Source organism: Fukomys damarensis, unplaced genomic scaffold (assembly GCF_012274545.1).
Source record: "Fukomys damarensis isolate Sample0158 unplaced genomic scaffold, DMR_v1.0_HiC HiC_scaffold_29, whole genome shotgun sequence".
Taxonomy (NCBI): domain Eukaryota; kingdom Metazoa; phylum Chordata; class Mammalia; order Rodentia; family Bathyergidae; genus Fukomys; species Fukomys damarensis.
In genome coordinates, this window is record NW_022900941.1 from 17730349 (window position 1) to 17743198 (window position 12850).

Consider the following 12850-nt stretch of genomic DNA (forward strand, 5'->3'; position numbering starts at 1 on the left):
TGTCATGTTTTCATTAGTTCATGACATTGTCTCTGTTTCTTCTGTGACCCTTTGGGGACTCTTTTTGTTATACACTGTTTTCATGTGAGAGTCTTTCCTCAATGCCTGGTGGCCATTTGCAGTCCATTTATATTTAAGAATTAAACACTAAACACTACTGGAAGTTCCACATGGGAGTCACTGTAAAGTTACCACTGATTTTGTCTAGGGATCACTTTTGGGCTCAATACATTTTTTTCTTGGCTTGTAAGTCTCTCCAGAGAGGACACAGTTACAGTGCTAGCCACCAGGGAGCTGATCTGAAAAATATGATAAAAGATCTCACCATGAATTAAAATAGTCTTTCACTTATTTTTGCTTATTTTCAAATTAGTGCCTTACTCAGACTTTTTAAAAAAGAGAAGCAAATAAAATAGATAAGTACGATATTCACATCAATATACATTAAGACACTGTCATATATAATAGAGTTTAAACAATCTTTTGTCCCATTCTATATTTTAAAGAATTTCTTTAAAGACTTACCTCTCTACTACCCACTAAAAAAAAAAAAAAAAAGTAAGAGACTATTTGATTTGTTCAAGTAAAAGCAATCCTTTAAAAAAAATCAAGAAAAAATTAAACCACAAAAATCTTTCAGAAGAATAAAGAGAATTCTCAGCGCCTTGAAATATAGTTGAGCTCTTTAAACTAACTAATCAAGATATATGTATTTATTTTAAAAAATTTTTTAGTTCCAGGGATCTAACTCAGGACCTTGCACTTATGAGTCACTAAGATCTAAATCTCCAGGCCCTAATCAAGCTATTTTTAAAATAACTCATTTTTTAAACAATGACTAATTTTGGAAAATATCACTTGACAAATTCTTATGATTTACTAGAGGCATATTGAGAGGGAAGGTTAGCAGTGACTAATGATAATCAGACATTGATGTATTCCTCTGACACCATGGGCGTTTACTAATTTCAGGACAGTGACTGGCATAGGTACTGTTCTGAAACTACATGACACCTGGACAATGATAAACTGATATTTTCGTTGTAAAGTAAAATCTGGAAAAAGAGAGTGGGTGGAAATAATTTTAACAAGTTCTCCAATCAAACATTAATTAAGAATATAATTTTATCAAATGGAGACAGCAATTTTAGAAAAACTTTAGCTGAACGACAAAGTAGAGACATTTATAGCTAAGTGGATATACATTGAGGCCATACTCTTAATTGAAATTAACAGGACACACATGTGTAAATACCAAAGTTTCTCAGGTGTGATAAACTAAAAGTGTAAATAAGGATCAAAATGTATAATTGATATTGTGTAATAGGAAGAAAAAGTCTAAAGGCGTAGGGGAAGAGGCAGGGTTAGGGGAAAGTTAGGAAGGGAAAAGAAAAAAATACGAGAAAAGGAAATAATGGAAACAAAGTCTTTGTAAATAGGGAAGGGTGGAGGGGGTGAAGGCAGGGCTAGGGAATGGGGAAAAACAAAAACCATGATACATCATGTAAAGGTACAAGATCCCAATGATGAATGTAGCTGTATCGCATACTAAAATGTAACAATTAAAAAAAAAAAAAGAAAAAAAATTTTAGCTAATGTTAGGATTGCTCAATTGGACAATGATGAATGCTGTCACAGGTAGTAATCTTTCAAGTTAGTGTCTGGCTCATTGGGCTTCCAGAAGTTAGAAGCCCTAACAGGAAAAAGACATACTCTGAGGTAATCAGCTGTGAAGTGTGATCCACATCATCAGTTGGGCTTTCTGATTACAGCCTCTGGGAGGAAGTTGTCTGATGAGGTTTCTTTTGACCTTTAGCAGCTATGGCTGATAGAAAAACAAGTGAGGAAAATCATTTTGCTATATCCTAATGATAAGTACATGAGGGTTACTGGCTCATCAAATATGAGTCCAGAGTATCCATGAGCTTTTCACAAGACCTTGGATGGCCTTCTGTGATTCTAGGAATCTTCTGAAGTTAACTACACAATATTTTCTGAGGGCTGGGGATTTAGCTCTATGGTGCAGCACTTGCCTTGCAAGCAAAAGGTCCAGAATTTGATACCCTGCTACCAGGGCAGGGGAAGTTTTCTGCACTTTACGTGCATTTGAGAGGAAAAGTTCTGTACGCTCTTCATAGTTTCAAAGGATTCAGGACCCAACATAGGTTAAGAAATTAGACTAAAAACATTTGAAGATGTACTTGTGGTCTTAATAGCTCCATTTCTTTCCTTAATTTTCTTCATGTAGAGAGGAATTAAAAGTTCTTTTATGAACATGCACATGGGTGGCATACCTAACACTTTACATGAATTACTCTAAATGCTTTACGAAAATCCCTCTGGCTTCACTCAATAATTCTTAAAAACTCCTATGCAGACATCTATCACTGTAACTGGACTCTGAATTACCTCTCATAACAAAGCAAATGACACGTGCAATTTATAGAGTCAAAAAAGCAATTTGTTGAGGTGAATAAAAGACGGATTCTAATGATTAGGAAACTAGTGTACTGGCAGGGCACAAAGGACCCAAAATGTCACAAAAGTCATCTTATATAGTGTAGTAACCATTGTTATTCTCTTATTTGGTTATGCAAATTTTGTTTTATTTTTCATTTTAAAAGTCAGCTTAAAATAAACCACACTATTGATATTTTGAGATGGCAACATCCTTGGGGAGATTTCAGCAGCTTTTGGAACATGGCTGGTTAATAAACAAATATTGTGGCTTTTATATTGTGGCTTTAAAAAGATACTGACATATAGAAACATAAACTAAAGATAAATGTAAAATTTCTGCTTAAGATGCTTCTGAGGATTTTAATAATGTCTTTTTAATATTAAGTTAATTTTTTACTGAGCATCCACTTTTAGTAAAGTTGGTGACATGTCTACAGCCTTCAGTGAATTCACTGATCAAAACATTTAACAATAATAAGGCAATTTAACAATAAGGCAGTAAGAAATAACTGTAAACAAAATACTTCCCAAATAAAATTTTCTAAAAATATTAGATTTATCAATAACACAAGTCCCTAGCAACTTAAAGGATAAAGAAATAACCTTATTGGTCTTACCAAAATGGACCAGAATCTTTAAATTCCAACAATCATACTAATAGCTAAATATTCAGAACCCACACTACACTGGCAAAGACATTTTAGTATATGTGCTGCCAAAGTGAGCACTGGCAAGGACATTTTAAAAATCACTTTGTTATAGTTATTGTTTTTAAGTCGTAAAGATAGGCAGGAACCTTGAAAGACAGATTATTTTTATGGCCTACTAAAGCTTTGTTCCTGAATAGCAAGAGCAAGTTAAAATTTCTTTTGTCTTATAACAACATTCCTCCATTTAGAAAAGACATTATAGTAATAAGTTATTGACAAATACCCTAGCCATCACATGTGTTCATCCCTATAAAGAATAATTAGAGTAAATTGCCCCCTTAATGTGTGATAAATAAGAAATGTAAATGTAGGTGTTTCTAAAAAGATGTAATCTGAGCCTCCAGTAATTTTCATCACAAGATTTATGGGGAAATGTAGTTAAATCAATATGCCATGTTATGAATACTGTGGAGGACAGAAGAACACATGTTTTTCTTCAGTTTTACAGCTGACACTCTATCGTGCTCCTACTTTTTTTTTTTGGTTTTTTGGTACCAGGGATAGAACTTGGGACCTTACACTTGCAAGGCAGGTAGGTGGTGGAATGACTGAGCTAAATCTCCAGCCCCTGTTAAATATTGTTTTTGAAAAATGAAAGAAATACTGCCTTCGGTGAGAGGTGCTGGGAATAAAAATTGCAAAACACTTAAAATCACAAAACACATGTTTTAATCTGAAAGGCTCAGGGACCTAATCTATTTGCTCTGGTTTGCATCATAGTAAACTACTGCTCTTTTGAGACAAATCCCGTTGCTGTGATGACAGGATTAAAAGTCAGTTATTAAACTGAAGGAAAGGAAAAGGAAATATAGTAAGACTCATAAAAAAATAATGCATTTCAAAGCTTGGTGATACTCTAGCAAAGCACAGGCTATCAACAAAAAGCACTGATGTCAGGTTTAATAGACTTTGATCAGAGCATAGCTCTGGTCAGAGTCATTGCTGCCTCCATTCAGTTCCTGCTCCTGAAAAAATTAATAAGCCTCTGTTTTAAAAATGTATGAATGGAACATAATGCTGGTGTCCTGAAGGATACCAGATTGATGACTGAAACTACAAGAATCCCCATTAACATTTGTAAAAAAGCCAGAAAGAGTCTGTTTCCAAAGGATATAGAATAACTGAGTAGGCTTTTAATCATCTAATTTAAAAAAAAAAGTATTCAAATTACCCTAAAAAATAAATTCTGTTTTTTTCACATTTTCCATAAAATGTTTATGCTCATGTAACTGAATAAAATTTTGACAGTGATCAACTTTTAGGTTCCACTAGTTTTTCTATGTAGACAAAGAACAGAATAAACCAAGTGAAACACTATTCTGGTTAAAATAAAAATGATAAAATTAAAATGTTATTAATTATTTTTAACAATGATAGCAAGGCTGGGCATGATGGCAGGGGCTTGTAATCCCAGCACTTGGGAGGCTGAGGCAGGAGGATGGGCAACCATGAGTTCCAAGGCCAGCCTGAACTACATAGCAAGACCTTGTCTCAACAAACAAACAAAACAACCCCCAAAATGACCAGCACATACAAATACCTTAGGAAATGGCTGTATCATCTAATAAAGACAATTAGAATTTAAAGTACAGAGCCCTACAATGTAAATCACAGGGTTAAATGAATCAAGTAATAGTGTATGCCTGTGCACCATTTTTGTTTTAAGGTCCAGGCCTGACCCCCAACTGTTTTGGGACAACAGGGAAGACAGGAAATCCCTTCATTATAGTCAGAAATTACATAGGTAGGTTGGGGAAGACATAGTCTATTTCCCCAATTAGCATTACTTCCAAGATACTGTGTTCTTCTCTCTCCCATTCTTTTCCCACATTGCCATTAGAATTATCTTTGAAACAGAAATCTGATAATGTCATTTATCTTCTTTTAAAATCTCCAATGACACTACATGCTTCCAGGATAAAGTCACACTTCTTAGCATGGCATGTAGGGTTTCTCTCCACGTGGTTAGTGCAGAAGTTTTAGGCTTGTTCTCTTTTGACTCACTTCTTGTGTGCTCTAAATTCACACATTCACATAGACTTGCCATTCCTAGAACAAATGATATCTGTTCACATCACCATGATTTTGAGGGTCCTTTTGGTGTTCCTCTAGCCTGAAATAGGACTTACTTATGTGGAATTCATTCTTCAAAATCTAGCTCAGATACTTCCTAAGGGAAAGTTTCCCACATGGCCAAAGTGGTTTATTATGTCCTAAGTTCCCAGAGCCTGCTTTACATATGTCAATTTTAACATTTATCATACTGCTTTAAAATAATTTAATAATTATCTCCCCTAATTAGAGTAGGCTCCAAAGGAAAGTTAGCTATTTTCTTCATCTTTACATTCTCACGTTTGCATGTAATCTTAAAAAAAGCCTTACTGAGATACAATTTATTTACCATAAATTCACCCTTTTCAAACATTCAACTATCATGGGTACTTAAATGGCATGTACATCCAGAAGTTTGAAAAACAAAGAAGTGGTATAAATGAACTGATTGGATCTGAGGCACTCGTGACTGACTCCCAGGCAGGCCTGTTCACTTATATATAGAACAGGCAAATATGCCATACAGGGCCAGGGATTTAGCTCAGGGGCACTGCGCCTGCCTCACAAGCACAAGGTGCTAAATTCAATCCCACCTCCAAATTAATTAACTAAAAAAAACAACAGCCAATTAGAACTGCTATCTAACTGGGTGTGGTGGCACATATCTGTAATCCTAGCACTTGGGAGGCTGAGACAGGAGGATCACTGTGAGTTTGAGACCAGCCTGGACTACATAGTTCCAGATCAGTCTCAACTACATAGTGAGACCCTGTTTCAAAAAACCAAAAAAGAAAAGAACTGCTATAAACTTTTTAGTTAAGCAAGTTTCCCCCACCCCAAGTGTAGTTGTTATTTTGGAGTCTCTAGTTTTTCTTTTTGAGCCAGGGTCTTTGCCATGCAGTTCAGGCTGGCTGTGAGCTCACTATTGTAGCTCAGGCTGGCCTAGAAGTCACAGTGGTCCTCCTGCTTCAGTCTCCTGAGTGCTTATTTAGGTATGCGCCACCATGCTTGGCTAGTTAAGCAAGTTTTTTTTTTTTTTTTTTTTTTTGGTGCCAGATATCTAACTCGGGACCTTGCGCTTGTGAGCAAGGCAGGACCACTGAGCTAAATCCCTGGCCCTAGTTAAGCAAGTTTTTGATGACAATTGGCAAGTTAGTTTAATTTGCAAAAGTTTAAAAATACTAAATGCTGATGAAAAATTTAAGACTTAAAGTACTCAGAGAAAATACTAAAATTCTGGCAACATTCAAAAGAAAAATGTTTACTATTAAGATTAAATTTTCATAGACCTGGGCTAGGGATTTAGCTCAGTGGTTCAGCAGCTTGCCTTGCAAGCACAAGGTCCGAGTTTGATCTCTGGTATACACACACACACACACACACACACACACACACACACACACACACACACATTTCATAGACCTTTTAAAAAACTGAATATTTCTTAAATGCATGAGGCTAAAAGGTATAGAGGCCGTGTCCACCTAAAGTTAATCAAATCACGTTTCCTAAGTATAAACAAAGCAAAACAGGGCTGGGGATTTATCTCAGTGGCACTGTGCCTGCCACACAAGTGCAAGTTCCTAAGTTTGACCTGGTACAAACAAACAAACAAACAAACAAAACAAAGCAAAACAACTAAAAACAAACCAAAGATTCCTAAAGTATAAGATGTCAACTTATATAAAGCCATACAAAGACTGGAAAATTTGTGCAAAGTAACACTAAACTTTGAAAGATACAGATAGATAGATAGATAGATAGATAGATAATTTCTAAATAGCATTTTACGAGGAACAAGGATTCCTTAAAGAAGTAGCCAGTTCCAAGCCAGAGGCAAAGAAAATTCAAAATGAACCTGGAATATTTTGTTTACCAGAAAGTAAAGAAGTACTCAGAGAATTGTGAGGAGGTGGTTTTTTAAAAAAGAAAAGAACTAGTGTGAAGGAGATTTTACCAGCAAGATCTAAGCATAAACAGAAAAAATAAGTGAAGAATTATAATACATTAAATATTAATAACAAAAATAAGAGAATCTCAACTTTTTAATCTTTTTTTAAAGGGAGAAATAACAACCTTCTTACAGAAAATAACAGTCATTAAACATAGAAGCAATGATAGAATTAGAAAAACCACTAACTATTTCAGTACTGATTCAAGCAAAAGCCATCAATGATGCTAGAACCACTGTATGAAAATTTTCAGAACAAGATGGTCACGTGACCTGAAAGTGTCATACCATCGACTATTTACCAACTGCAAAAGGGAAAAGTTATTTTCATAATATACCTTGTCTTAGTAAGGCAAAACTTCTTATCATGTTTTTGGCTACTGAGGTCCCCTCTGATATATTCTTTACCTATTGTTCTTTTGGCTTGCTTGTTTTATTGAGTTGTATAAATTCTTTACGTACTCTGGATTATGCTGCAACTGTCTTTACTGAGTCTTTGACTTATTTATGGGACATTTTGTATAACAAAAATTTAAATTTTTTGGCGGGGGTACCAGGGATTGAACTGAGGTACTTGTGCTTGCGAGGCAGGCAGCAACACCACTGAGCTAAATCCCCAGCCCAAAAATTTTAAATTTTGATGTAGTCAAATATCTCAATCTTTTTATTATTTCTGCATTTGAGGCAAATTTCATCTATCCTTCCCTACCTTCAGGGTCATAAAGATACCCTCCACTAATTTTTTCTGGACTTTGTATTGTACTCAGCTTGTTATTTACAGATTTGAACAATGACTGATGAAGCTGGTGGAAAACACATGACACTGTATAAACCTCCTTCTATTAATTTTTTTTTAATCTTTTTGGGACCAGGGATTGAACTTGGGTCCTTGCGCTTGCGAGGCAGGTGTCAGAATCACTGAGTTTAATCCCCGGCCCCTCCTATTAATTTAATTTTTGGTCCTATGAGATTTTCTGGTTGTAACTGTAGTCCCCTCTCAAGAGCATGAGTAACTGAGAGCTGCTATTTAAAACACTGTATGTTACAGTTATAATTTCAGGATGTTACAGAAGTACAAGAGACAACGTCATATAACCTTACAGGAGTGAACAAGACTTCTTTCCTGAGTGATTCAGAACTGTCACTTGGAGTCCATGCTTCAGCAAACTGCAGGAAATCCCACTTCTCCTTATCATCTTCTTCAGCCTGAAGTTGTTCCTTCCTCCCATTCAGTGTGCTCCCTGTGACCTGAGCCTGTGTGGTGGAACAGCACATGAATTTTACAACAGCTCACATTCACTAAGCAGCAACTGGATTGTGAATGTAAATCACAAGCTATCCACTAAGAAAATCTTATTTTTCCAACATATCGTGGGCTTTAGTAATATAATTACTCAAAATTATAATCAAAGTACCAAATCAATGATTTCTATCTTTAATGAGGAAAAAATCTAAATAGAAACATTACACTATTTGATTTTCTCATAAAATTTTTTATTCCAATATTTATTATGTACTTTGAAATTTAGCCAATTTAAATTGTCCATTTTAAATACCTATACTCAACTTAGAAAACACTGCAACAGAATGAATATTTGTGCCCTCTCTCCCAAGTTCATTATATCGAAATCCTAACTTTCAATGTGCTGGCATGAGGAGGAAGCCTTTGGAAGTTGATTATATCGTGAAGGTGGTGTCCTCAAGGGTGGGATTAATGTCCTTATAAAACAGACTCCAGAGAGTTCTCTTGTCCTCCTTTACCCGATGAAAATACAAGAAGTCAGCAGTCTCACTCAGAAAAGGACCCTCAGTACAACCTGACCATGCTGGTAACTTGATCTTGGACTTCAACCAGGAGAATCATAAGAAGTAAATTTCAATTGTTTATATGCCATCCCATGTGTGCTACTTTGTTACAGTAGCCGTCACTAAGACAGAAATCCTTTAATTCTTAGCCAAATGCTTACTATAGACATCCTTCAAGACTGGAGAGAAGAGAGAGCTAAGACAATAGAACAGAGCTGAGAGAACAGCAAACGGTATCATTCCTACTTTTGCTGGAGTCTAGTATTAGTTGAGAGTTCAATAATTTTTCTGGAAAAGATTTATTCTTAGGCCACAAAACAGACTTAGAGCTTCGAACACTATGGTTCCATATTAGCTAATCCTATTCATCAAGACACTAAAGTAGGAGAAGCAAACAAAAATAAAAACAAGTCATAGAAGCAGTGATACAGTACTTGCCTAGCATTTGTGAGGCTCTGGGTTCCAACCAAGTGCAACACACACACACACACACACACACACACACACACACACACACAGATAAAGTAAGATTAATAAAGGCATTAATTAATTACATTAATAAGAAAGGTTTAGAAAATAACAGGAATATATATCAATTCATGCTTCTCATTATAGGCAACAGTAGTCAGGGTACTACTAATGGAACCCTTTTCTGAACTTGGTCTCCATTATCATCATTATTTTGTTATATTTAAGTATCCTTTGCCTGAACATATTAAAACTGGGTCTCGATTTATACTAAGAAGGTCAGCAGCCTGGATAAAACTGAACTTTTACCTTTCGATTCAACATTCCCCACATAAAGGTGTCTAAAGTCCCATTTGCAATAAGGTAGTGGATATTCACAGAAGTGCATTGTCCAATTCGGTGAGCACGATCTTCTGCTTGTTTTATATGTCCAGGGTCCCAATACAACTCAGCAAATACAACATGACTTGCAGCAGTAAATGTCAAACCCTAAGCAAAATAAAGCAAAGAGACTGAGATGCAAATAAACAGAGATTGTAGCATAAGAGTCCTATATAAACATGATAAATGGGGAAGAGAATACTGAAGGACTTAAAAACAAGCCAATTGTTCACTATAAGCCAAATTAAGATGTATATCATGAAAGGCCAATGAAGACTGCTTATTGCAAGACAGCCAGGTAAACAATGCATTTCAGTATTTAAAAAGTCAGGTTAATATATGTATATATACACACACAAAAAAATCACTTCAACCTTTGATGAAGACTAGGTTCACTTTATCATTGGAAAATCTAATAAAATCCACTATAAACGAAAAAATAATTTCTAACACATGGTATCCATAGCAACTAGGCAGAGAGCACTGACAACCTCTTCATTTAATTCAAACTGCTATATGATGAAGAAAATCATTTTCCAGTCACATTATTTCTTTCCTGTAAATTTCTCATGTTACATCCTGAAGACCTTGAAGTTTACTGCTTTGTATCACAAATATAGTGTTTCTACAATTTTTTTTCAATTGCATTTTACAGGATCTTGAAATAGTAGGACATAAAAATATCAACTAAGTCTTCTTTTAAAATTAGTATATGAAATAATCTCCTGAGGAGAAAGATGTCAAAAATGTATGACTTTAAAGATCATGTTGTTGTTCACATAAACTGGAATTTCTGTGAGTGACTTTGTGATTCTTTTGCTATTACTTTGATGTTATTTTAACTTAAAATATTTTCATATCACATAAAAAAGTCATAATCATATTCATTAAATGGGATTCCAGTTCTCAAGTAGAAAAAAAAAACCACTGAAAACCAGGCATTTTATAAAGTAGTCTAGAAATAGCAAAACATGGTTAGAGTCAAACCAACACAGTGGTAAACTGTGCAGGTACTTAGGACCAAAAATGCCATAAGATATTAGAGATAATGTTGAAAAAATAAACAGGGACACCTTTTAGCTCGTAAAAGCATCAAACACTATCAGAATAAAGAGAAAATATGCTCACAAGATTAATGTCACCCTAAGGAGCTATTAAAATACGATGTAAGATTCACAACATCTAGAAGAAAGCACTTTCTATTTTCCTTTATCATTATGAAGATATTAATCTGTATGTATACCTAGTCTTGAATTACACCAAGGCCTTTAGGAATACAGACTTGAATAAATGGGAATGCCCTGCACATTCTTGATTTCAAAAAGTCATTTATTTTTAATTTTCCCCCACTTATCACCCACTTCTCCACTTTCTCCCACTTATCACCTCCCCTGCCACAAGTCTTCCATTTCTAATGTTTTGGACCACCCGCCAGCAATAATGATGATTGAACTCAGGGCCTTTGTCCTGAGCTACCTACAACCTTTTTTATTTTTTTTTTTAATTCTGAGATGGGATCTCACTAAGTTGCCTAAGGTAGGCTTGAGTTTGTGATCCTCCTGCTTCACCCTCCCATAGTGCTTGGTATTGGAGGTGTGCACCACTCCTGGCTAAAGCTCTTCAAGAAGATATTATTCTCTACCGGAATACTATAACTGGTATAAAACTCAGACTATTGGAAATTTAATATCCTTCAACATGAAGGGAAGTGTTGAGACAAACCTCCTTTTAGTTAGAATTAATGAGTCCCAGAACTTCTTAACCCTCAGTTTCTCTCTCTGTATGTATGTATGTATGCACACACACACACACACACACACACACACACACATATATCACATATGCATGTATGTTTGTATTACTACAGTTAGCTAGGTAAAAGCAGATTTTTGGCATACACCAGGTTGATGGCACAGAAGATATGCTCAATTATTCTTCCCTATCCTAAATGTCCTGGCTTGGACATTTACACCAAAACATTTTAGAATGTAGCAGAAAAAAAATCCCCTCTTATTTAGTGTGCAATTGCTTTCCCTAATATTTTTTCTTCGCTTTTCCTTTTTCCGATAATACCTGATTTTTAGCAGGGCCACCAGACTACTCTTCCCAGTTTCCCTTTTAGGTAGGTGTGGCCATGAAACAAACTACAGGTGAGTGAGATAAAAGGTGCTTTAACAAACTACAGGTGAGTGAGATAAAAGGTGCTTTCCTTCACTGCCTGGACTGCAGATATAATGGAGGTCTAGCAGTCCTCTTAGATAAGAGACACTTGCTTGAAATGGTAAAGCAGAAAGCTGGAAGGGGATGGGTCCAAAGGACTTTGTGAAAACACCATGCTTGGTTTGAACTGTTTACTTGAGAGACTGAAACTGTATTTAAGTCACTCTTAATCTGAGTTTACATTTACTTATAACCAAACCTAGTAGTAAGGGACAAACCAGGGCCACTCTATAACAAATGCTAAGACAGAAGAACTCTCATCCTAGGCCATGTTATCTCACAGACCCTAATGAAATGCAACCAAGTAAGACAAAATTATGAGAAAATTCTATCTATGCAAATACAAAGGAACCAAAAAAAACGTCATGAAAAAGTATTACAATCAAACTAACTATACTCTTCTTGGTAGTTCTTTCCTTGAAAATTTATTAAGATTTTTAAAAATTTAATAAGGATTTTTTTCGTTTTTTTGAGACAAGGTCTTGCTATGTAGTTTAGGCTGGCCTTTAACTTACTATGTAGTCCAGGTTGGCCGTGAACTTGTGGCAATCCTTCTGCCTCAGCTGCCCAAGTGCTGCGATCACAGACGTGTGCCACCATGCCTGGCCAGAATCAAGGATACTGAGGTTTCTTTCTATTGTATTTTCATTTTTGGAGATAAGGTCTCCTTGCGTAATTCACGCTGGCCTTGAACTCCAGGTGATCCTCCTGCCTCCCTCCTGCCTCAGCCTCCTGAGTGCTTCAGTTACAGGTATATACCACCATGCAAGCTATATGGTACTTTATAGCACTCTCTGAAGTA

General features: G+C 35.7%; 1 protein-coding gene across 10 annotated transcripts in view; it reads right to left on the bottom strand.

Annotated features, from left to right (window-relative positions):
• Positions 1–12850, bottom strand: part of Zranb3 (zinc finger RANBP2-type containing 3) — a 240322-nt gene that overhangs the window by 29469 nt on the left and 198003 nt on the right. For all 10 annotated transcript variants that reach the window (XM_010606168.2, XM_010606169.3, XM_010606167.2 and 7 more), the window contains 2 exons: positions 9757–9936; positions 8275–8427 (listed from right to left, as the gene is read on the bottom strand). In XM_010606168.2, the coding sequence (XP_010604470.1) occupies positions 8275–8427; positions 9757–9936 (333 nt within the window). The remainder of the gene's footprint in view (positions 1–8274; positions 8428–9756; positions 9937–12850) is intronic.